This window comes from Patagioenas fasciata, chromosome 19 (assembly GCF_037038585.1).
Source record: "Patagioenas fasciata isolate bPatFas1 chromosome 19, bPatFas1.hap1, whole genome shotgun sequence".
Classification (NCBI taxonomy): domain Eukaryota; kingdom Metazoa; phylum Chordata; class Aves; order Columbiformes; family Columbidae; genus Patagioenas; species Patagioenas fasciata.
Window position 1 is genome coordinate 10,894,336 of NC_092538.1, and position 26,317 is coordinate 10,920,652.

Genomic DNA, 26,317 nt, shown 5'->3' on the forward strand with positions numbered 1-26,317 from the left:
GAGCAGGGAAGGCGGGTGCGCGTTTCGCATGCTCGGTGCCGGCGCCACGCCCGGCCGGCCAGAGCTGTCCCCTCTGCGCACGCTCAGTGCGGCCGCAGCCAATGCCGGAAGGGGCTGTGCGCCTGCGCGGTGCCTGCAGTCGGGGCGGGGGCGCAGGCGCGCTGGGGCTGGGCGGCCGGTGATGGAGGCCGTGGCGGAGTTGGGGGGTGCGGGCCCATGAGGCGGCCCAGGCCCCGCGCACCCAGCACAGCCGGGAAGGGGCGGCGGCGCCGCGGCTCGCACCCGCGCCATGGCGGGCGTGTTCGACATCGACCTGGACCAGCCTGAGGACGCGGGTTCGGACGAGGAGCTGGAGGAGGGGGTGAGAGGGGGGAGCCCGAGCCGGCGCGGGGAGGGAGCGGGAGGCCGCTGCGGGGAGCGGCGCCAGCGGCAAGGCCTGAGGGGAGGGAGCGGGAGGCGGCCCGCGGGCAGCACGCCGGGGGACAGCGCGCCGGGGACAGCCCGCCGGGGACATCCGGGCGGCGAGGACGAGCGGAGGCGGCAGGGGCCGCGCTGCGGCGGCGGGAGCGGGTGAGGCGGAGCGCAGCGCAGCGGCCGCCGCCCCGGCCCGCACAGGTGAGGCGGCCGCGCCCTGTCCGGCCAGAGGCGGCCGCGCTGCCCCGGCAGCCGCGCCTGGGGAGGCAGCGCTGGGGCGGCCGCGGGCTCCGCGCCCGGCCCGGCCTCGCAGCGCCCGGAGTTCCCGTCCGGCGGAGAACACGGGGCGGTTCGGGCCGGCGGTTCAGCCCGGCCGGGGGCTGCGGGCTGCACCAAACTTGCGGGAGCTTTTTCCCTCGGAAGTTTGGCGTTGCGTTTCCCAGCACAAGTGCCGCAGCCTTCTGGGTTTGTTTTTTTTTTTTTCCTTTTTCTTTTTTTTCCTTGTCACATGTTTTAACGTCAGTGCAGAAACGCTAATCTTTCTGGAACTGGATAAAGTTGCTTTAGCGCCAAAATTAAAAGCAAAGCTTTCAAATGCTACATTAGACACCTGTACGGGTCAGCGTGCATCTCACGCTTTCACCAACGGTTCACCTTGTGATCTGTAGTTTGTCACTTTGTAACGTTCATATAGATTCTGTTAAGGCTTTGGGGGAATTTTATTGCAAGATCTCTGTTTATATTTTTCTAGTGCTGCTGTCGCTTTTTTTATATTGTTTCGTATATTAAACATTTGCTATTGCTTAAACTGCTACCGCATTTATTTTTTGCTGTTTAAATACTAATGGAGTCTTTGAGATAACCAGATACTCTGTACCACAGTTGGAACACCCACACTACATTTAAACCGAGACTTTGTTTGACAGCTGAAGGCTCGAACGCTTCTCAACCTGCAGGAAAAAGCACCGTCTGTCACTTCAATAATCAATAAAGTACTTGGCTTTAAAAAATGTTGCTTGCATCACATTGTTAATGTTGCCAAGAACAGGTTCTAAGGGGGGGCGTCAAGTTGAATTTGTTCTTGCTCACGTTCTACTAATTCAGTCTTGGGGAATAGTTTTTTTAAAAATCAGTACTTATTGTGGGTTTTAGAAAGTTGGTATGACTGAAATTTTCATGGCAGAGCTGTGGACGTGAACACACGTTGGCAGCTTGATTTGGTTCTCAGGTGTCGTGGAAAACAGATAAAGGAGGGTTAGAATGGACTTGAAATTAATATAGGACTGAAAAGAAGGGAATATAAGAGCAGGAAAAAAGAGGGAGCATCAGTGAAGCTGAAGGGGACCGGTGTTTCACTGGGAGTTCTCTCTGTAGGCACATGTGTGTCTTACAGGGATCAGGAATCAAGGGCAGAGCAGTTGGGATCACTGAACTGGCAGCGAGCGAGGTATCAAGTCTGGACTATCCTGTTTAATCTGTGTGGTGCTGGTTGTAATGAAACAATAAGCATAGACTGAAGGACCACTAGAATACCATTGCGTTTCTTAGTTTTGTGAAATGAGAAGAAACCCTGAAAGCAGCAGAATGGCATCTAAAGTGAATTTTGTTCACGTTAATAAGAATGAAAGCCATAGTTCACAGGGGCAAGAACAGCTTGTGTAAACTCTGCCAGAACCGTTGAGTAACTCGAGTTGTTGTTCTAGGAATAGGATGGGTGTTTATTCTCTGTGTTTGAATTTTTTAAAATTAATTCGTTGGCATCTAACAAGAGGGTCAAGGGCAGCTTTAGTGGGTTTTATTGTGAAACAGATGACAATAAGCTGGATTTCTCTAAGGAATGTTACCAAGAGGACGTGAGTAGCATCTCTCTGACACGGAAACAAACTTTTGGGTTCCATAATTGCTTGTGGTGGTAGTAGGTGGAACCAGGAGTGAAATTCCCCTCTAGATCACCCACCAAAATAGACCACCCTCCATAAACTTCAATGTTTTGAAGCTATTGGAAGTTTCTGTCACTTACAAGTGCACTCTTTGGCTTGCTCTGCTTTTTGCAGATCTCCAGATGCGCTTTCTTTTGCCTTCTGATTCTCTGAATTTCACACATCCCTCAATATATCAGTATTCAGTCTGCAGATTCCAGGCTGTTTCTCACTAACTTGCAGTTGTTATTTTATGTACATTTTTAAAAATACAAATATTAAGGTATCGTCTAAAGCTCCTAAGAAGCTCGCCCATTAAATTCTATTTGTATTCTTTCCAGCTGTCTGCTTGGTTTGCACTTGTTTTGCCATGTAGAGCCACAATTATAGGGAAGTATTATCTTGCATAAGGGATCAAGTTGAAAATTCCTCTTCGAAATTGAACTGCATTCTTTAATGGTGACTCGTTTGATGCTGAAGTGCCTGAGCCTTCTTTAGCAATACTTGCATGCATTGATCAATCTGAGTGATTATTGGTCAGAAAAGATATTTAACATTAGAGTAAAGCTTAATTCTTTTGTAACGACTGGGATTTGATTACTCTTAATAGAGACTAATAAAACCTTCTCAATAGATCATTTGGTTTTAGGGTGTATGAATCCCAGTTGAACTGTTCACATAATCTTTACCATTCTAATTTCCGTAATGCTATAAGAGGATTTTTAAATTCATATGTAAGAGCAACTGTTAAAAAAAAAGGCAGTTCCTTAACATTTTTCGCATTCACTTGGGGGCGTGTGAAATTGTTGCCTCTAATGTTTAAGTGATGGAGTAACCCTGCAGTCAGGTAAAACGGGGCTTCCACCTGTTGCCGTTGGGGATACGTGGGAATATGGCAAATCTTGTACGGAATTTAGTAGATTTCTTCTGCTGATAATTTATTATTCCTGACCTTTAGGCTTATTTAATTATATACATATAAATTCTAATTATATATAATTACTATATATGTAATTTAAGAAGTTGTAAAACACATCAGTGCATTTGTTTCTAACACTGCTTTTTTTCTTTTATTATAATTAATCTTCCTTCTACCCCTCCCATCCCCAGGGTCAGTTAAGTGAGAGCATGGACCATGGAGGAGTTGGCCAATATGACCTGTAAGTTGCTGCTAGAAAATGTTCTGTACCATTCATGCCAGCCACGTAAAACTTCTGATTTTGTTACATTGTTAAGTTCAATAGAAAATTTGTCATTCTTGTTCAATTTTGAGTTGTTTCTAGTAGTTCCACTATTTCTTAACATTAAAATTTGTGAATTGTATCTTGGAATAAAATAATAATAATAAAAAAAATCTCTGGCGAAACTTGCTGTTGTCTTTTAATCCTTGGTTCTCCTAACGTTATCTATCGTACTCGAATAATATTCATAATCTCAATGCAATGCGCTGTCTACAGAACCCTGCCTGTTCTGTTCATTTGCTAAAGGCTCCAGTTGCAGGTTTGCGTAGCAACTGAGGCAGGTGAGGATTCACAAGCTCTGATTTGATGTTCAGGAGGCAGCTGCATTCAGCATCACTTCATTTTGAGATTTCCAGGTGGTTTCTGCGTGTCATGTTGTGAGAGGAAAGCAGGGATAGTTAAAACAGCTCAGTTACATTTACTTTAGCAGGATCAATCTGTTAGTCTTTTGCGGAAGTGAAGCATAATTTAGAAGCATCATTAAATTATGGTTCGTTCTTTTGTGGCATGTTCAGTTGTGAGACTTCTTTTTATTACAGCTTTTTCTGCAAAGTATTTGTTATAGAAGTTTTACCATGACTGTTGGGGCTGCTGGATGTCATCTGAAACTTAAAAACAGCTTATTTACTTGAGGTCTTGTAGGAATATCTAAGTTAGTTTGAGGCTTTGGTCTTTTAAACTTAATTTTGGTGTTATACAGAGATTTATTATGTATTAGGAATCTGAAGGAAATCTTAAACCTATAAATCCCCCAAATTTTCAGGTAATATTTTCTGTGCAATTTGCAGCTTACTGCTTTGCGCACACCTAAATCAAATTTCTGATGCTGGGAATTCTCCCAGTTTCCAAAGCAGTCATTCAGTTATGTCAGATACACTGTATGCTGTTGAGAAAATAATTTGCTTGCTTACTTTCATGTGATCCTTTCTGAGTATCAGGTAGTCTTATATTCTTGTTTTGGTTTTATCCAGCGGCATGGAGCATTGTGAGAAATTTGAGATTTCAGAAACTAGTGTAAACAGAGGTCCAGAAAAGATCCGGCCCGAGTGCTTTGAGTTACTGCGCGTGCTGGGCAAAGGCGGCTACGGAAAGGTAAGGAGCTCTGTTCTACTGGAGGTGCTTAAAGGGCTTGGCAAGGTCTGATCTTCCCATTCTACCAGAAGGGAACCTGGGGGCTGCTGAGGGGTTCACTGGCAGGGCCTCACCAGCCGGTGGCTCTCCAAAATGCCCCAAACGGGTTCTGGTTCCAGTCCCCAGCTCTTCTCCTTCAGGCAGGGTTGCAGTTTCTACGTGATCTCGTCTCTCTGTCACTGAATTTTGTTGTTAACTTATAACACCTGATGTGGTCATAACGTGTGTTTGCTTTTGTCTTGATGTTGTGTAGGTGTTTCAAGTACGAAAAGTAACCGGAGCAAACACCGGGAAGATATTTGCCATGAAAGTTCTTAAAAAGGTAACTGGAATGTCCGTGTTTCACTTCTGTCTGAATCTAAAAAAATCCACCTCTCCCTTTAGCTGTTACATTTATCTAATTATATAACATACCTAAAATTAAACTTTATCTGTGATGTATACAGTTATCCAGGTAAAATGGTGACGTATTATGTTCCTGACTCATACGTAGTGTTGTGATTTAGTAAACTCAGAAGGGAATTCACTATAAAAGCCTCCCCGTTCTTGTGCTCACATATCACTGCTTTTTGTAGGCAATGATTGTAAGGAACGCAAAGGATACAGCCCATACAAAAGCAGAGCGGAATATACTGGAGGAAGTGAAACATCCCTTCATCGTAGACTTAATTTATGCCTTTCAGACTGGTGGGAAACTCTACCTCATCCTTGAGTATCTCAGTGGTCAGTATATGAAATTCTGTTACTTGTTTCTTGGTATCTTATGTAATTGAGAATTTGGATTTGTTTTATGTGAAACAACTTTCTGTGGAGCAAAACAATCCCTGTTGCTTTTACTTTTTCCAGAAAATAGTCTTTTGACTGACTAAAAATGATAGAATGCACTTCAATAGAGTATAATCTCATTTTTCTCATGACAGGAGGAGAACTATTTATGCAGTTAGAGAGAGAAGGGATATTTATGGAAGACACAGCCTGGTAAGTTAAATTAATTGTTTGGGTTTTTTTTCCCAAGTGCCTAAATGGTACATTCTGACTTGAAAAGCTATAACCCTGCATTCATTTCATAGTCTAGAGAAAAGAGCAGTTCACTGGGGTGTGGGAGGATGTACATGTTCTGTACTTACCGGTTTGTGCCAGTGTTGTTACTGAAGAGGGTCCATTGCTGAGGCCAAACTGCACAGAGCTGTGATAATGGAGGTGTTTGGGGTGTTGGAGAAAAGACATGCTGGAAATGCCTTTTTTTGTTGTTGTTTTTCTTGATCCACAGACAATTTTCCCAGATACAGTTGTATCTTTCCACAGCAGATGCTGATAGTGCCTCAGAAAAGCTTTGGTGTCCCTCTGGGGCTGTACCACTGTTCGCACTCTGGGTGCTGCCCGCTACCTCCTTAGCTTCATCTTTTGTTCTTCAACTTTGCCGTCTAGATGTGGTAACACAGCTTGACGCATATTTTAACCACTAACTGGTAAATTTGGATTCCTCTAGATATATTCATGATAAGACAGCTACTGAACAGGTAAACCTCAAGCTAATGGCATAATTTTGCAGCTCATCTGTATTCAGTCTGTGCACCTTTTGGCAAACCAGCCTCAAAGGCATCGTTTCTCTCATTCATTCTCTCATACACTTCTAATGATACTTTCAAGGAACTGTTGCTATCTACATAATAGTCTTAGTGCTTAAGACGCTTTGCATGATTGAATATGTCTAATTTTGTGGCATATGTTTCTTTTCAGCTTTTACTTGGCAGAAATCTCAATGGCACTGGGGCACTTGCATCAAAAAGGAATCATCTATCGTGATCTGAAGCCAGAAAATATCATGCTTAATCATCAAGGTAGAAATACAGTAACCGTTATGTTGCCAGTCATTTGAAAACACGTTTTCAAAGGTCACAACACTTCAGTCTTACGCGAATTTCCTTAGAACAACAGCATGTTCATTAGCACTCTTGGTATAACTGAAGAATTGCCAAAGCTAATTGCTTGCCATTAGACACAGTTTAATAGGCCACAGCAAGCTCCACGTTCCACGTCTCTAGACACAGGCATTTTTTGAATGGTTGACGTGCTATTTGTGCAGCTCTGGACTTCTTCTTCTGCTGTGTCTTTGTGAAGTATGTAAAGATCTGTCTCTTTAGCATAGTATCGGTGGCATTGTAGTCAATGGGAGTGACCAAAGAAGCTGGTTAGGAAAGACAATTTAGGTAGGATGCCAAATAATCTGTAGCTGAAATGAGTTATCTTGCTGTTGACTCTTTACCTGACAGTAGTAGCAATTCCTGAATGCACTGATTAGTCTGGCAATCTATACCATCCACAGAATCACAGAATGTCAGGGATTGGAAGGGACTTCGAAAGATCATCTAGTCCAAACTTGCTGATAGTGCACTCTATTCCCTCGTCCACGTCATTGATGAATATATTGAATAATACCGGCCCCAGCACTGACCCCTGAGGCACTGCACTAGATCCAGGCCTCAACCGGACTGTGCCCCATTGACCACAACTCCAGTATTTTCATGTTATCTTATTTACTTAGTCTAAGTCTTTGTACTGAATTCTTCAGGGCACTCTACATTTTGTTGAAGGTTGTTCTCTGAACTTCAAAGCAAGCAATACAATTCTATAGCCTACTTATTCTTATACGAATGATACATTTTAAATACATTTATCTGTATGTGAATAAGCTTTGGTAGCTTGTCACGTTTCTCTTCAAGTTGCCACACTTTCTTATGCAGGTATAATGCAGAGGTTTTATGTGTAAGTGTGATTACTTCATTCTGTTTTATAGCTGTATTGCTTTGTCAGACCATTGAAGATACCTGGAAGTAGTTCAGAGTTATTACATATGCATGTTAAAAATTGCTATTTTTTAACGTTACTTATCCAAATGTCAGAATTCTGGCAAGTCTTAAATTTTGTGTATTTAATTTCAGGTCATGTAAAACTGACTGACTTCGGGTTATGTAAAGAATCTATTCACGATGGAACAGTCACACACACATTCTGTGGAACAATTGAATACATGTGAGCTGCATGATGAAACAGAGAAGTATTACTCTGGTCTGGGGTAATGGCTGAGTTTTGCCTTTTTTAACTGATTGTTTATATGTTCAGTCACTTTACTTGATAAATGTGGTTTTGTTTGAAAAACAGTAGTCAGAATTAGTATTAAGCTTGTTAAAAGACGTTCATATTTTCAATTTTTCTGATTATAGGGCCCCTGAAATCTTGATGAGGAGTGGGCATAATCGTGCTGTGGACTGGTGGAGTTTGGGGGCATTAATGTATGACATGCTGACTGGAGCAGTAGGTGCACAGTTACAATTGCATGTATTTCTCTTTGTAGAGTTTGTAGTTACCTGTATTCTAATTCAGATGCATGCATAAATAGGTATATATTTGTACATATACAGACTGCAAGTAAGAAATACCTAAATACAGCTACACTTATGTTGATTACAGTCATGAGCTGCTCTCATCCAGGCACTTGTTTGGAAGTCCCATTTGCAGTAATTTTATCTGCTTTATAAATTACTGAAGTGAGTTGTGTGTGTGCAAATAAGAGACCTGAACAAGTCCTGTTTTTCCTCCCATGACTGCGGTGCTTTCCAGCCTCCTTTCACTGGGGAGAACAGAAAGAAAACGATTGACAAGATTCTCAAGTGTAAACTCAACTTGCCTCCCTACCTCACACAAGAAGCCAGAGATCTGCTTAAAAAGGTAGAGTTTAAATGAATGTCAGTACATGTGTATGTAGAAAATATAATGATGCAATTATGGCTATTCAGTCCATATTTGTTTTACTGCTTATAAGCCAGTATTGTTTTTACGTGGTACAGGAAGTGATTTTCCTTGAAAACACAACTGTTTTCTAACGAATGCAGATTTTGATTGTTCTGTATTCATTCTGCATGGGATTCATTCGAGTGGTGATTCATGTCAGAACTAGTTAGTCATAACGGTATAACTAATTTTTCTCTTTTGGATGTTATTTGTCCTTAAGCTGCTAAAAAGAAATGCTGCCTCACGTCTAGGAGCTGGTCCTGGAGATGCTGGAGAAGTTCAGGTAACTCCTGCTTAACTCAAGAATTCTTACATTACCTTTGAGGGTACATTAGGGAAGGAGAGTGTGTCTGTCTTGAAGTGTAACGAGCACTAAGGCAGCCTCATGTGACAACTGATCAAAATTTGAATGCTTTAAAACCTGCCAGCCCTTGCATTTAGTGCAGCTCTTCCAAGGGAGAAGTGTTGTTAGTTTGCAGTATTCCACAGTGGAAAGACAGAGGCCTAGTTCCTGTTGCTTACAGCTTGACTTGATGTCCTTATTGCCCAGTTCTGATAATTTGTCATTAATATAGTGTTTCATCATTATTTTTAGATATCTAAAAATGACTGACTTGGGGGGTATGGTATCAATTTTCAGCTCTTGCAGCTACTTGGGTGTAGTGCTGCACAATATATTACACTAGATCATGTGTGATTTTGGACAGAGACACCACAGAGAGGGTCTGAAAAGAACAGGCTTCGTTCTTCAATTTTTGTGATTTGTACCCAGAGGGCGGATTGTGACTCTGCTATTGCTGACTCTTGTAGGCTCACCCGTTCTTCAGACACATTAACTGGGATGAGCTGTTGGCACGGAAGGTGGAACCTCCTTTTAAACCCTTATTGGTATGTACTCAGAACGCTGTGAGATGTTCCTTGGATGCCTTTAGGAAGGGTCTAAACCAATGTGGAATCTAAAACTTTACAAACGTTCGCTCTTACAAACTGAAGTGCCATTGATTTCTGGTACTTTAAATAGTTAAATGAATCAACTCAGGTTCCTTGTTTTCAGATTCACTCTTGTCAAATTAGAGAGAAACTATCTGATGCAGATATATTTTTTCCCCCTGAGAACTGATACTGGATGAACATTTTTAAAAAGCTCTTTACATCTCCACGCAGTATGAAATGCTGGCTGTCGTGAGCGTGCTGTTCTGTCATATTACCCTCTAGTCATGGTATTAGTCTGTCACTGCAATAGGATCTTGCTTTTTTACGTGAGAAGGTGGCAAAAAGCAGCTAAAAGCTGATTTATCCTTCTGTTCAGTCTCCTGGGGGAAGAAGGTTCTGCCTCAGTGTTAATTCCTCCTGCTTCTAATCTGTAGGTTAAACAGACTTGCAAGTGCAGCTCTCTCTGAATTTCAGCTTCTAGACACCATCCAATAAGTCAGTACTTAGTTGAAACTGAGATGATAAATAGTTGATAAGCAAAAGTAAATGAAGTCACCTAATTAAGCAATTTGTATGTTTGCTTATTAATATTTACAATGCATCTGTGCATTGTGGGCAGTAATTAAAGTTTACCTCGAACCAGTGATGTGATGAATAAACCTCTGTTATCTTGTGTTACACTCTGATGGTGTGGGGTGTCTCTTTTTTTCCCTCTGGGTACAATTAGGGGCCGCAGCAGTGGGTATTGCCACCCATTTAGTTCCCAGCTACTAAAAATCTCACTTTAAACGGACTTGGGCGTCACTGATATGGAGCATGCTACAGCATGCAGACTCCAGACCTTATTTTCCCCTCACTCTTTTGAATGAAATTCAGAATAACAGACTGATATTTCCAAACAAATTATTTGAAGATAGTTTTGGGTTTTTCTGTTATTAGCAAATGTTATAAAAGTCGCTTGTACAAACCAGATGGTTTTTGGTTGCGGGAAGGCCTGCACAAATGAATCCATATTGCCTTTTCAGTTACAGAGGAATGAGAGAAGGGATCTTGGAATTATGTCTGGTGTTCTTTGACTGAAGAAAACAATATTGTTCATAGTCACTTACACCCGAGTTGCCATCTATCCCTCACAGTATAAACGCTTCTGTATCAGCAAAAATGGGATTAAATTATCTGGAGAGGCTCCCAAAAACAAATAGTTGCAGCTGTTCTGGGCTGGTTGTGAGGAGGGCTAAACTTGCGAGAAAATGGCCTAGTATTTCTAAAGGTTTTATGTTTGTAATTTGAGAGGGTTTTTTTAAGGCATATTTTTGTGTTCCTTTTTGATCCATAATTTTTGCCCCTCCCCCTTGCCTTTATTTCTCAGTGTCAGTGCCCATAGAGATCCCACTGGCAGCGACAGGATTCCGACACCACTCCAGGGTTTTACTCCAGCAGAGCTCTGCCAAAAGCCTATGGAATGAACTCCAGCCACCGCTAAGCCATTTGGTTGATATCTGTAATATAAACCCTTAATCATTTTGTTTTTGCAAAGCAATCTGAAGAGGATGTGAGCCAGTTTGATTCAAAGTTTACACGTCAGACACCTGTTGATAGCCCAGATGACTCTACTCTCAGTGAAAGTGCCAACCAGGTCTTTCTGGTAAGTTAAAATGTGTAACGACTGTGCAGAGCTATGTTGTGTTACTTGGAAATAATTAGGGCGTTTCAGGTAAATTAGTTCTACAGGATCTCACCACCCCATACTTGAAGCAAACTATCGTAATTTGAAACACAAATTCTGCAACAGGGTTGAAATGTTTAAGGGCTTTGAAAATGCTTCGTTTGAATATTGCTGGTGTTTTCTTTACACAGATAAAACAGCCAACAAAAGTTGCTCGCTTTCTGAAATGTCAGCATTCTGATTCATAGTTGTATTATGAACCCTGGACATGTGATTGCTTTCATAGTCACACAGAGAGAACAATGTCCATTCTGTAGATCAAAATTATTTAAATTGAGCATGCCTGTGGGAATCTGTGATCTGAGCAGAAATATCTGGGGTGTGCAGGCACCCAGGTGCAGAGAAGAAGAGACTGAGGGGCGACCTCATTAATGTTTACAGATATCTAAAGGGTGAGTGTCAGGAGGATGGAGCCAGGCTCTTCTCGGTGACAACCAGTGATAGGACAAGGGGTAATGGGTTCAAACTGGAACACAAGAGGTTCCACTTAAATTTGAGAAGAAACAACTTCATGGTGAGGGTGGCAGAGCCTGGCCCAGGCTGCCCAGGGGGGTTGTGGAGTCTCCTTCTCTGCAGACATTCAAACCCGCCTGGACACCTTCCTGTGGAACCTCAGCTGGGTGTTCTTGCTCCGGGGGGGGACTGGACTGGATGAGCTTTCGAGATCCCTTCCAATCCCTGACATTCTGGGATTCTGTCTACATTTACTCTCCTTTTTGTAATTTTCATTTACTATTTCATGACAATCATAACTGCACAAGTGCTTACAACTGTAAATCTTGCCTATAAGTTACAGTGCATTCATTCCTGTTTCACAGGGTTTTACGTATGTGGCTCCATCCGTACTTGAAAGCGTAAAAGAGAAATTTTCTTTTGAACCAAAAATCCGCTCACCTCGCAGATTCATTGGGAGCCCTCGGACACCAGTCAGGTATCTCTTCTTTTTTCCCATTTTTTTGTAATACACTTTTTGGCAAGTAATTGAAATAGACCTGCACTAGAAATAAAAAATGTGGCCTTTCTGCTCAGCAAGCCCATCACTTCCATTAGAAGTGCAGCATCGAACCTATTTTACAAGCCACGTGATTAGAGACAAATCTGTGGTGGCTGGCAGCACAAGCAGCACTAATTTGCGTGCTGTTCACCACTGATCCAGCCTCTCAGTCGGGTGACTTTGGTGCACTGTTCCTCTAGAGCTGTTTCAGAACATCCTAAGTACTTATGTGCTGCTAAAGAATCATGTTAGTACAGAAAATTCTTTCTGCGATCACCTAGAAATATATCCTGACTACTCAAATGAGAGAATTTTACAAGAAACTGGTAGAAGCTAGACATGGGAACCCTCTCAGGCTTCTGGAAGTGGAAGGAAGAATTAGAAACGCTTCTCAATAGGCATTTGAGTTCAGCTTCCTGCAGAGTAAAGGACGTACCTTGGTGCTGTGTGTATCCTCATCTCTGATTTTTATATTTCTTGTTTTAAAGCCCTGTAAAGTTTTCCCCTGGGGAATTCTGGGGAAGAGGTGCTTCTGCCAGCGCATCAAATACTCAGCCACCTGTGGAATATCCAATGGAGACGAGTGGAATAGAACAAATGGATGTGACAGTCTGTGGAGAGGCCTCAGCACCACTTCCAATCCGGCAACCAAACTCTGGGCCATATAAAAAACAAGCTTTTCCCATGATTTCCAAACGACCGGAGCACTTGCGCATGAATCTATGACGACACAATTGTTTTTAAGCCTTTGAAGGTGGAAAACCAAGAACGGACAGAAGCCCCCTTGAAGCTGAAATACGAGGGCTTGTATGGTTTACTTTTAAAAAGTGACAGTATCAAAGAGTCAGTCATTGCACAGAGCGACTTGGAAAGCAAAGCAAAATGGATTCTTTTTTTCTGTCAATCAATGGTGCATAAAAAAACTTTAGAAATGGTATTGCAGAACTCTAGGCACATCATCTAACTGATTCGCAGTGACATCTTCTCACCTTATCAAGGATTTTTCAGCTTGCTAGCTCGAAACTGACAGTATTAAGGGTCAGGATGTTGCTTCAGAATCACTGGTCTAGTCGTGAATGTGTCAAGGAGGGTTTAGCCCTTTCACTAGGCAAAGTCTGAAACGCCTCTATGCTTGCGTCTGAGGAATAATTAGCATGCAAGCTTGGTGAAGCGGTTTCCTACAATGGGGTGGAATCAAAGATGAAAGATAAAATTAATTGGTATTTCACATTCGAAACATAATGAGTTTTTTATATATATATAAATATATTTTTTTCAAATAGATTTTTTGATTCAGCTCATTATGGAAAGTATCCCAAAATTAAAAATGCAAAATAATTGGTTGCTGTGAAGAAACTAAAGGCTCTAGTTCTGATTCTTCTCCTCGTGAAACAACAAATCACAAAGCGAATCGCTCGGTGAGCAGCTTGGCAGTGTGGGGTGGGAGAGAACTGTTTCACCTGCTTACCCAGCTGAAATCTGTGTTCCTGCAAAGACAAGCGGATCTAATCAAACGGCGCTGCTGCTATGGTCTAGGCTTAACTGGAAGCCAGGGGCTCAAATACACGTCCTGCTTATTTCATCCTTGTCCTCAGCAGACATTTCACTGGGAAACATCACTTTTGTACGCGCTAGGCACCGAGATGGAGACAGCTGAATATGCTCAGATTCTTACCCATAGAAAAGAGCAGGAAAAAGTGCATTGAAGTACAAGGTCAGTAGAATCACATAGGAAATACCACAGGAAACATACGCAAATTCTACGTGTTCTAAGGAAATAAACCTTTTTGTAACCGGTGGGTAAGAATTTGAGGATTTTTTTCCTTTTTTTTTTTAAATACAATTTTGCTTATAGGAGTTCCCTGCCATTATACGTGTCTAAATTATCAACATTTTTTTCTATGCTGGGGCAATAAATTTGCTGATTGTATGAGAAGAAGAGTTAAATGGCCTTTCAGTGAATGTCTTCCACAGTGGGTCAGAACTTTAGCAAATTCATTTAGCGAACATGTTCTAAGGACACTATTTATGTTTTGGAAATTGTCACAATCTGTACAAATGACTTACAGGTACAAAGAATAAAATAAAGGTAACTTTACCTTAACTTAAATACTTCCTGCCTTAAAGAAAGCATTTCCATGAACATAGCTGGTGAAAGGGTTAATATCTGCAGAGCTTTACACTAGTTAGAGTGTGTATGGTGTGTGCGTGTGTTTATGATCATGCAGCCGCATACAAGTCCTGTCACTTTTTGCCTGCCACACGTCGCATTATCTTTAGTCAAACTGTGCAAAGTCTACTTCTAGCGTTTCACAACAGTAGGGATTTTTTAATAGATTCTGCTAAGTCTGTGTATACTGAATCTTTTTGAGCCATAGGATCCAAGCCATAAAACTCGAAGCATGTCGAATCCAATCAGAATGCTGTTTTCTAAAATTTGCAAGTCAGGAGGATTCACTGATATCTTGGTGATACTAAGAAAGAACCAAAAAAAGATGGTAATGATTGAGCAAGAGGTGTTTTTTCTTCCTGATAAGCCTTTTGTTGCAAAAATTCTTTAGTTTTATAAGGAAAAGCAAGTTAACTTCTGTTGACATAAACTGTACTGGAAGATCGCGGTTGTTCATTTGGTAATATGGCCACTGGTGACATGTTGTGACACTGCAATCCAAGTGCTCTCGTGTTTGTATTTTGCAGATTTGCAGATACACAACACCTCAAGCAGTGCCTCTCTGTGCCACACGTGGGTTTCCTAACGTGTTCACCGAGGATAAAGGAACTTAGTCTAAAAAAACCAGATCTCTCTTGGTCCTAGTTAACAGCTAACAGTTGCTTTTTGGTTGGCTGGATAGAATTGTCCAGTAGAATTGGTTTAATATGGCTGGCAAGAATGGCAAGAGTTGTTTGTCTGAGTTCACTGATTAATTACAGATACAATTCATCGGTATTAAAGTTAAATTCCATGTACTGTCAATGTTTCATCCCATGGGTTCTAAGTTTAATTCCCTACCATAACTGTGAAACTTTTGGAGTGTGACTCAGACAGCAAGCACACACTATGCAATATGGTTTATCCTGTATTTATTTGTAAAAATATCAGACATAGATCCTCTATATATATATAATAGTGTCAAAATTCCTAGTTGTGAACTAAGGGGAGTGGAGTTCTTGCTCCTGTTTGGCTATTTCAGATAAGTGCAGAATGCATTGAATATTGGAGAGCTTAACAAGTGCTTTCTTTTGTTCATTTAAAAATGTCTTAAATTTTTCATTAGAGTATAGAATCTTATTTTTTTTATTTTGTACAAGCTGCGCTTTTTTAATTATAATCACTGAAAAATTCACTATAATTTGATTTTATAGGATTTTTGTAGCATTACAAAAATATAGTAAAACTGAGGTTAATACCTGTTGTGGCTAACCATATAAAAGTATTAAATCTTAAACTTGAACAAAAGTCATATTATTTTTTACTAGATGTTAAATAGGGAAATATTTTGTTCCGCAGGTCATGATCACAAGAGGTTTCTAGCTCAGCTGTGTTACCAGCAGTTGTTCTTTTCCCATTTGATGCAGAAACGATTCTGGTCTAAGATATTCAGAATTTCCTCATTTTTCTCTGTGGGAGTGATGCATAACATTTGATGCCATTCGTGTACTAAATTGTAATTTTGGGAATGCTGGAATAATTCCTACCAAGACTGTCTTAATTGTGCCATCCTGACATTTGAATGTCATCTGGTATTAGCTCATAATAAAAGATAAAAATAAATGAGTCAATTGTTCTTTCGAATAGCCCTTTTTTTTTCTGTCTTGCTATCTAAAAGCTGAACTGCTGGAGAACATTTAATACTTGAGTCTAACTATCCATGGATGTTTACTTCGGGTCTGTTCTCTTTCTAGTATTAAATCCCAACCTTCTCTCACTGTTAATCCAAAATGCATCAAGTACTGAGGGACACTGCTGCTGTTCTTAGGACAGACGCTTGGGCTTTGCTTTGTTTCTAAGAAATCCTGTCTCTACAGCAGGATAATTGCTGTTTCTTTTTCCCAGTTTAGAGGGAAGCCCTTTGCCCTAAGGGTAAAGAGGAGATGTTATTAAGAACAACGCAAATTATTAAATATTCTTCCTGCAGATCCTTGATGATACACACTGTGTGCAATTCCTATGTATGAACTTGTACAGACTGTTCTCTTCTAGATTAACGTGCCTTTGTGGCCGTCTTCAAGAAACAAACCTGAGCTGCCTTAGTAGAAATAAAGGTAATCCCTATTCTGTTTTTCATCTTTCATAGTTTACTGGAACTAAATACATTCAACTGCTGAATAAGATGGATGTGAATAGCAATTAAATGCAAATTTAAACATCCAAGTGACCTATTTTTTTTAAAGGAAGTAGGTAGGCCTTAAGTAAAACCGTGGATCTAAATCATTGTCTTTCCTGGTAGCTTTGAAGGGAAAGGGAGGGAGGAGGAATTCCACCTGAAGCACCTGACAGATGCTGGTTCTGCTGGCTCTGGCTTACCAAGGGCTGGACCTTCGCCTGCATTCTTGGGCTCTAAGAAAGTGGCTGTTTATTGCCATTTGTCACCCTTTTGTCTGTTCTGTCGCCTGCAGAGCCAGATGTGCTGGGTGTCTGTGTGTGGGCAGGGGCAGGTACCCTGGCCTGAAGGGCTGGAGAAGGAAGAGCCGCATCTTGACCACGCGATGCTGACGGGCGGAACAGGAGATGTCACGGATGTAAGTTACTCACTGTTTTTTTCAGCTTGTTCTGACTGCAGCAGAGGTACAGGCACAAGCTGGGGCTCTGGCCAAGCTCTGATTCTTCCCTGCCACGCTCCGGACTGCTCTAACACCATTCAGCTGCACATTCTCCCAACTAAGTACCTCACCTGCTGGGAGAGGCTTCCGTGAGAACCAGTCTCTTCTACTCCCATAAGGTCCCAATTACAGACTTAGGAGCTTTTGCCTGATTTCTTTAAGCTGGAGGCTTTTTCCGCAGTCCCTCAGATACCATGGCGGAACAATCATAGGGCACATTTGCCGCAGTTTACAGTAAACTTCAAACAAAAATACAATTAGCAAATGCACAGCATGCTAGAGCATAAACCTAGGTTGAACATGAAGTGATGCCTCTTAGCTTTAATCTCCCCTCTCTTTAGATTTTGATTCAGAACCGTAAATTCTCCCAGTGTTACACTCAGCTGTACCTTTAAGGGCACTCTCCTGTCAGGTGCTCTCAGCCCTATAAATGTGGCCGTGTCAGCTGCAACGTGTAGCACTCAGTCACCCTGCCTGTGTGATTGCTATGTCATTCAAGTAAGTGCTTAACTTTTTAATTCTGCTTTTTCCCTAATTTAGAAGTTTCCTAAAGGTACTCAGTTCAGAAAAGCTGACGTTAATGGCAACTCCAGTTAACTTTGCTGCAACAGAATAATTTGAGTGGGTTTTTTCAGCCTTATCTGAATAGCAAGATAAAAAAAAGATGAGGAAAAAAAGGTGCGATTTGTAGGTAAGTTAGCTCTATAATTAGCTTAAAGACTAGTCATGAATAAGTGGGAACATTTGGAGGATTTTTGTTTTTCAGAGATTATCATTCAACAGGAAAAGTATACCTAGCAGTGAGCTGTTGTCAGGTGTTTTCATATAAGTTAATACTGAAACAATAATGAATCTTGTTTCTTTATTCAACATGCACCAAACAAATAGATTGAAATGCATTTATTCTCTCTGATTTTTATGCATACTACAAATTGCAAATATAGTATAAAATAGATTCTCCCCTGTAAGAAAATCTGGTTCCTGCTATGACAAAAATATAGTATTAAAGATTTGGTTTAAAAATACCAACTTTATAAAATGCTTAGTAAAAAACTAACATCAGTGGTTGGTTTATGTATTAAGCCAAAGATCCATTAGGAGTCTACAAGAACCTGAAGGGGAAACGTCTTATTCCTGTGGCTTGTCTCCAGGTACAGTGAGAAATAGTTGCTATTACAGACACATGAATAAGAAGCTAATTTCTCCCATCCATTGGGCCAGCATTAAAGAAACTTCAATGCCAAGTGTGACAAGTAGCTCTAGTTCTCACTGTAGCCCAGAGTATAAAATTTGCTTATAATCTTAATAAAATTGGTAGGTTGACCTTTTGGGTTGAGTCATGTTAGAAGGATAAATACAACTTAGACTTAGTACAGTCTGGAACTCTGTTAAAGTTTTAAACAAAATATTGAATTAAGAAGCTGCTGCAAGAAGTAACGCAGCATTTTGCAAGGACTGGGTTATTTCCTACAGGAATCAACAAGAGAAGCAATGCTGGCTTTTCTGCATTCATTCTGAAAACTTACGTTTCTGTGCTTAAGAAGGTCAACATTTTCCGCACTGTTTTAAATACCGAACATTTCATAGAAGCTTGATATCTAGAATTTAGAAACTCATTCCTTGTGCCACCTACAGTTTAATCTGCAGTAAACTGAAAAACCTTAGCTTGGACAAACAAACTGTAAACCAAGTTGTTTGACACGCTTTAGAAAATCTGTAGATGCATAGATGTAGCTCCATCCTTCCACTTGTTAACATGGTCTGAAATAACAGTTCTGCAGAGTGGACACGTTTTTTCTCTATTAAACCATAAAGAGATGCATTCTTCACAAAATGTGTGCTGTAATGAAAAGAATGAGAACTTAGAGCTTTTAAGCTCTTCCATTTATAAGACGGTTTTTTGCATAGCCTGAACTCTAAAAGTAATCAGAGACACGCACTCTCTAGTCTAACTTCATGTAGTTTTGTTTATCGGGTCTTTAAATTATTCAGAAGTCTGCAAAAAATAGTTCTGATGATGTGTATTACCTGACAGAGAAGCAGAACAGGCTTCTGAAATTCAGCTTGGCAGATTGAACAAATATCATCCGACTCAGAACACTGTCTCTTGCTGGCTGGCACCCCATAGTTCTGGAAAACAAGATATTTTTGGCAGATATTAGTTTCTGGGGGGCATTGGGGAAGCCAAAACAAAACACAAGAATTCTAGGATGGAAAGGAATTGGGAATAAGGGCTGATATGTCAAGTTTTTTTTGGTGTTGTTCACATGACAGATAATTGCGTAGTCAAGGAATTCAGACAGTGAGATGGGAGAAGTATGCAGGATTTACTTTAAAAATGCAGTTGTCTGTTGCTAGAACAATAGAAAGTAATAGAGGAATGAGGTATTTAAAAAAAAGTATTTTCATGTAAATTGGGCTTATTGTTTCGTATTAAGAAAATTCAGTACTTACTGGTCGTGTACAAAATATCCGTAAGACCTGCCTGAAGTTCCCCAGTTGTCCAAAAAAACTCAAAAGCTGAAACGGGAAAGAAAATCTACGTTATGCTTAGTATTTTTCTCTGTAAACTGAAAAGCTTCCAAGCTTTTGTGCAGATTCCAGCACTAGAAGTCTCACTGCTAGGTTGATGTTGGCAGGAACATAAGCCAAGCTGTAGTTCAGACTGACCCTATTTTAGTTGCTTAAAATGTAACCAAACTAAGAACTTAGCCTGAAGTTTTTTTCCCAGTGTGTCTGTTCTTTAAAATAGTGTTGAGGTTATGAAATTAAGTACTTGAGTGCAAATATACCAGCATTTTTACAACATATGCAATAGTCTTTAGACTTGTAATTAAGGTACCTTATAACTAGAAAGTATTTTTCATGTTCAAAGCTGAACGTGTACTGAGTGTGATATCCTGAGATGTATTGGAAGGGGGGTGGTCAGTAGGTCAGAGAGGTTCTCCTGCCCCTCTACTCTGCCCTGGGGAGACCACATCTGGAATATTGTGTCCAGTTGTGGCCCCTCAGTTCCAGAAGGACAGGGAACTGCTGCAGAGAGTCCAGCGCAGGGCAACAAAGATGCTGAAGGCAGTGGAGCATCTCCCGTGTGAGGAAAGGCTGAGGGAGCTGAGGCTCTGGAGCTGGAGAAGAGGAGACTGAGGGGTGATCTCATTAATGTTTACAGATACATAAAGGGTGAGTGTCAGGAGGATGGAGCCAGGCTCTTCTTGGTGACAACCAATGGTAGGACAAGGGGTGGGACAACCGAAGCAGTGACTTGCAAGCCAGTTCAAACAGAGGCAGACATTCAGAAATGTGTTTATGTGCCTCCAGCCCTCCAGTGATAATTACTGCAAAATAGTTGAAGAGGAGAATGTAAAGCTTACGTACTTTTAGGATGAGGTAGAGAAGGCCCAGCAATATCCCAAGGGTTGATGTTTGCCCGCTGTCCGGCTCCCCATAGCCAATAAGAAAACGGAACCAAACTGGTATGGGGACAAACATACGGTAATACTGGCAGAGTTCTTCTAACAGCATGTACCAGTAGCCCTAAGCAAGACATGCAAAGGAATCGCTCAAGATTAAAAACACAAAGGATTTTTTTAAATATAGGTTAAAGTTGCATTGTTAGTTTTTGTGTAATTTCCTCTCATGGTACCTTGAAACAACTAAATACAGAGCCTGAAGAAGAGTGAAGACCAGATGATGAGTCGCACCGCAACTGTACCAATAACAGTAACACAACTGATTGCTGTACTGCAGAAAATCAAATTATTAGGCTAAAACAGGATGGCTTTGTCAGATGCTTGCTTACTTAACAATGATATCAGACTTAATTTCATAAGCATTACAAAAGAAAATAGAAGTTACATGAAAAAAGAAAGTAAGACAAATTTGGTTGTGCACATAAGCTTGTCATAAGCAGAGTTGTGTCCTGCATTCAGGAAATAAAATACGAGTAAGCCCCATTCTTTTTTTATGAAACATAAATTACAAATTATTTTCCTGAAAAGATAAAACCTACCAATATATCCTGTTCAAATGTTTTCAGGTACAAACTACATGTTTGTTGTTGTTGTTGTTTTAAACAGTACTAGGATTTGCTATCTTGACATAAAATGTAATTGTGTTTTGCATGTCTCGCCTCGGGAAGCAGATAAAAATAGATAACCAACCAACCAATGTAGTCTTCTATCAAAATTTGTGGTCAATTTGTGGTCAATGGGGCAGAGTCCAGTTGAGGCCTGTATCTAGTGCAGTGCCTCAAGGTCAGTACTGGGGCCTGTATTATTCAATATATTCATCAATGATTTGGACGAGGGAATAGAGTGACTGTCAGCAAGTTTGCTGATGACACCAAGCTGGGAGGAGCGGCTGACACGCCAGAAGGCTCTGTGTAACCTTCCTGTGTCACCTCATCTGGGTGTTCCTGCTCCGGCGGGGGGATTGCACTGGATGAGCTTTCCAAGGTCGCTTCCAATCCCTGACATTCTGTGATTCTGTGAACATTATTAAACTTCACTGTTTTGAAGACTCAATCTACGAATCAGATTCATTGATCTGGTAAAAATATTGCTTATTAACAAAAAGAAAATCCAGAATTATTTTTGAAGACAGAAAATACAGCTGTTTGCCTGCACAGTCTTAAAATCCTCCCATGTCAGTTACTGTCGAGCACATAAAAAAATTCACCATGCATCAGCTGCTCCATGCGAACTGCCTGTATATACATTCTTATGTTGCAGCAAATGAAAGGTTTCTTCATTCTCCCCCTTAGAGACAGAAATAAACCCATTTATCCGATGACATAATACAAGCAATTGTTTCAGATCAGACTGTAAGCCTTCCTTGGCACCCAGCAGGTGAGAACATGAAATCCACAGGGTTTAGTCACCCACAGTGTAGTGGTGGATCATATACAGACCTTTAAGGAAAAATAATTTTCTCTGGGTAGAATTTAATAATGAGCTAATTTTACCATAAAATGTGCTTTATACGGAAGCAAAAGTATAGCTTGTTTCCTTACCTTGGATTTAAAGGACATCATAAAAGCAGGCACCAAGAGAATCAAGCACTTGAAGCCCATGAAGAGGAATTTCAGAATAAAGTCTGTGACTCCCACAATCCAAAGTACCTCCCAGAAGTTCATAAAATCCACAGTAGGATTTAAGAAGATTAAGCTACCAAAAGAAGTATTAGAAGTTAGTGGAGCACCCTATTTAGAGGAAAGCATAACTAGAGATTATCGTGGCAGGTTTCATTAGAAAAGGAAACCTGGTTTATACAGAGGAAGAATATTTGCTGAGAAAATGAACTCTTTATGGTAAATTGATCATTTCTATGATCCCTGACAAGCTTTGCATTTTGGAACCCTCTCTCCTGTATCTTCACTACGAGCCCCATCCTCTAGAGTCACCTTGAAATACCACCTTTGACTGATCCACAGCCAAGACTGAAGCTACAGAAAATAATAAACTGGTGACATAATGTCCAGAGCCCCAGAATGCCACAGTCGGTGTTCCCAAGGCAAGGTGGCAGGGTCAAAGCCAGGAATCCAACCCAGCTCCGCTCCCCACGGTACAGGAGTAACGTTAACTTGAGTATGAGGCCTCATCTCACCTGTTCAGTTTGGCACAAGAGGAGAAATGAAAATGAAAGGGAAACCAGGGCCACAACTAAAGAAAACCAGCAGCTACCCACGTAAAGCGTTCCCAGTTAATATTTAATTCGTTGTAATTTATGATGCGAGTAGGGATTTTCCTCTACTTACCTGTAATACAGTGACTGAGAATGAAAGGTGTAATAGAGGAGGAGAGATGATCCAGTCAGGTATAGGAGTAACCAAGCACACTGCAGCTTGGAGCACCGCTCCTGCAAGATAACCATAAAGATATAATATAGTCTTTATCTCAGTGTCAGTGCCTTAAATATATCTCCAAAGCACTAAGTCTGTTGCACCTGAGCAGAGGTTTACCACTAGAAGATTTTATCTTGGTGGTTTTAGGTCAAATAAAATACGAGAATTCAATGGAAAGGTAAAGCTGTAAATTTAATGTTTTCAATATAACAGTTTCTATGTGTATCAAGGGTTTTTTCCTAAAAACACAACCAAAACCCACCCCACTCTGAAGAAACAACAGTTTTTCCTTTGGGAAAGAACAGAGACAGCAGCAGTTGAAATTGCCAACTGCTACTGGATTATACAAATATAATGCAGAAGTTCTTCCATAACTTCAAAAAAGCTTTTATCACTTGAAGCTATTTCAATATTCAAAATCAGAGGAGGAAAAACACCTTTTTGAATTTTCCAAACCTTATCTGAGCAGCTCTACGCTGTACAGACTTCCCTCTTGATACCTTGACACCTAATATTATTAGGTAAGTAAAACTATTTCTGTTCATATTTCTTTCAAAAGTTGATGAATAAAGGTCTTGGTTAACTTACAGAATTTTGTTGCTTTGGGTGATACTTACTCTTAGAAAAACCTGATTTACTATGCTTTTGTTTGCATACATATAAGTTGTTAGCAGCCCAATTCCAACAGAAATGCCTATTAGGAAAAAAGGGTCAGTTATACACAAGAAAATAAAATATTTACCAAACTGGGTTAAAAAAACCCGCCACTTCTAATATGTCTTTGTAATTACAATTAATAGCTCGGACTATCAAGGCAGAAAAATTAAGCACATTGTACATACACCAGCAAAGGAAACAGAAGCCACTGAAATGTGGTTTAGAAAATCTCTCTCTCTGATTAATAAAGCAAATAAAAATAAAGCTAAAAATAAATTGAATTATATTTCAGGCAGGGTTATTAGTATATCTATTTGGGGGGAGGGATCTGTCCTCTCAGACCTTATTGTGTTATACTGTACCAATTATATGCTGCATGATCAGTTTGACACACAGAATCACGATATACGGCAGACTTTTGTGCAGCCATCGGAGCAGGTATTTGAGCTCGGAGAGGGAGCTGCCGCCGTGTTCCTCCAACTCCGGAACGGAATCCTCGAGCACCCTTGCTTCTCCCTGGGCCTGTCCATGTGAGTGGCTTTGGAAACCTGCCCCGGAGTGCCCGGCACCTGCGTTTTCTCTGGCTTCTCCCACCGCAGAGTTCAGCTGGATGCGAACATCGCTCTGATGGCACGAGCTCTCTCCTGACAACCTCGCTGCGTGGGCGCTCTGAGAAGAGGAAGAGTCGTTCCCGCTCCCTTGGATGTTGTGGAGATGGCTGTAGCTTGGTTGCATGGTGGGATTTTTTTCCTGGTCCAGATTCTTGCTACTGTGTCTCCTATGGGACAGTTAAAAAGTCACAGTTGGAAGAAAAGTATAACTAGTTCAGGGGAAAAATCAAGTTTAAGAATGGCGAAGTAAAGATCCTCTTTGGGACAGATACTGGCTTTGTTCTGAAAGCTGGCGTGCTGGGTTTGCACCCTGCCTCTGTCGGGCAACTTTCTGTGTGCCAAACTAAATTACTTCCTTTCGTTCCCATGCAGATTTGCCGGCCTGCAGTGAACCCGCCTGCCTTAGCAAAACCTAAAGTTGCTTCAGTGCAACAGAACAGCAACAGCTCCTGAACAGGAGCCCAACACTAACTTGTGCAGAAGGGATCTCGGAAGTGCTGCATAATTTCACAAAAATAGTAACAGTAGTAGGCCAAAGAAGGAGCAACAATGACAGGAAGGAAGCAAAGCGCACATTTACATGCATCCATGAAACGGGGAGCATTTGTTCAGACAAGTCGAGTTAAAAGCCAGTGCATGCTCAAAACTGAGAGCCATTATGAGATTAATGAGATTACCCTGTCTAGGTAAGTGAGCAGAACCAGTTTAGTCCATTTTGTAAGAAGTGTTTAAAAGAACCCGGACCATATGGTCTAAGTGAAAAAAGAAATGCAGCCAGGAAGCTGTAATCAAACAGTAGGACCCAAATAAGTTTTTATTTCTTTCCTCTGACGTTTTTCTGTTGTGTTCCCGGACAGTTTTTCACTTCTCTGTCAGTCTTTGCATTGGTCAAATAGTTTATAATCTATTTCTCTGGACTGTTGTGACGTGAGAGGAATTATTTTGGAGAATGCTTTGAAGCCAGATTTGCCGCAATGCTTGTTACTATCAAATAATATAATTGAAATATTGTGAATTCTGTTATAATCCTTTTTCAATAATTCGAAGTCTTACAGATTCCTCTTTGAAATTATTTTTTCCAAAGTGCAGTGTATATACACAGCCAGCTTCACTGGGGATACAAAAAGGTTAAAGCAAAATTGTTTTTGCCCTGCAACAAGTTCTTAATATATTTGCACAAACCTAGAATTCTTTAGCCTTTAAAATGGAGATGCGATGAGATCAGAAGAGTAAACTGCATGAATTTAAACAATATCTGAATAGGGGAACTCACTGCTGCTTAGACGTGCAGCTGCTGCTACTACTATATTTTTGTTGGCCCAAGATTACATCACATCTCAGCCAAAATTCGTGTTCTGTAGTTTTATGCACAGGAGTAAAGCAAATAGACTGGAGACAGTATTAACTTATGTGAGCGGTGTTACTCCGTGTGCCTGCAGGATCAGGCTGCGAATGCTGTTTCTTAGAACATTAGGACTCATTAGGACTCTTCAGTTAGTGTTTTAGGGCCCGCTTCTGAAAAAAAACTGACACTTTGGTGTTTAAAAAGAAGTGATCTCATTGTTGGAGTAGGACAGGTTCCCTCTGCCGAACGAACTTTCAAATAACTAAGTTATTAGACGCGATTTCAAAGCATAAGAAATCCGCGCGCAGCAGCCGGCTTCCAGAACCTCTTTCCCGCTAATGAGATAAAATAAGATCTTGGATAAAAGCTCTTTTTTCCTCGAGCATTCCCCTTCTCCCGGTTGTGCCTCCCACCGCGCCCGGGGAGGCGGTTTCCCGGCTGTGCCGCTCCCGCCGGGCCGCGCCGGCCTCCCCCGCTCCCCGCACCGGCCCCTCGGGGCGGGTCAGCGCCGGGGGTCCCGCCGGCCTCCACAGAAGCCCCGGTGCAGGGCGGCAGCGACCCCGGAGCCGCGTCCGAGCTTCCTTCCCCCCCATACACACACCCCGCCCGGGGCTCTGAGGAGAGCGGCCGCCGGGAGCCCCTTTCCCGCCCTCCCCGCGCCCGGTACCTCATCAGGCGGCCGGCGCCCCCCCCCTGCTGGGGCTGCCCAGGCCGCTCGCCGCCTCCATTGCCGAGGCCGAGTGGGTGGGGAGGAAGAGGAGGAGCCATAAAGGGAGGAGGAGGAGGAGGAAGGCCCCGAGCTGGGCGTTGCTCTGGCAACGAGCGGCCGGCTGGGGCCTTCGCCCCGCCGGGGACTGTCCCGTGTGGGGTGGTGAGGGGGGAAATCACCTC

At 41.6% G+C, this 26,317-nt stretch overlaps 2 protein-coding genes across 2 annotated transcripts; one reads left to right on the plus strand and one right to left on the minus strand.

Moving 5' to 3' along the window:
* Positions 1 to 153: 153 nt before the first annotated feature.
* Positions 154 to 15,930, plus strand: RPS6KB1 (ribosomal protein S6 kinase B1). The gene is made up of 15 exons (XM_065853160.2): positions 154 to 361; positions 3,444 to 3,493; positions 4,546 to 4,666; positions 4,959 to 5,027; positions 5,281 to 5,428; positions 5,626 to 5,683; positions 6,446 to 6,546; positions 7,648 to 7,738; positions 7,930 to 8,020; positions 8,327 to 8,434; positions 8,718 to 8,780; positions 9,308 to 9,385; positions 10,968 to 11,075; positions 11,975 to 12,087; positions 12,639 to 15,930. Exons 1-15 carry the CDS (start codon positions 290 to 292, stop codon positions 12,874 to 12,876), a joined length of 1,509 nt encoding a protein of 502 aa, XP_065709232.1. The 5' UTR covers positions 154 to 289; the 3' UTR covers positions 12,877 to 15,930.
* A 1,889-nt stretch (positions 15,931 to 17,819) lies between these two features.
* On the minus strand, positions 17,820 to 26,209 carry RNFT1 (ring finger protein, transmembrane 1). The gene is made up of 9 exons (XM_065853366.2): positions 26,094 to 26,209; positions 23,833 to 24,248; positions 23,431 to 23,507; positions 22,727 to 22,827; positions 21,983 to 22,136; positions 20,347 to 20,505; positions 19,426 to 19,491; positions 19,000 to 19,101; positions 17,820 to 18,811 (listed from the first exon to the last, which is right to left on the minus strand). Exons 1-9 carry the CDS (start codon positions 26,192 to 26,194, stop codon positions 18,677 to 18,679), a joined length of 1,311 nt encoding a protein of 436 aa, XP_065709438.1. The 5' UTR covers positions 26,195 to 26,209; the 3' UTR covers positions 17,820 to 18,676.
* Between the last annotated feature and the right edge of the window lie 108 nt (positions 26,210 to 26,317).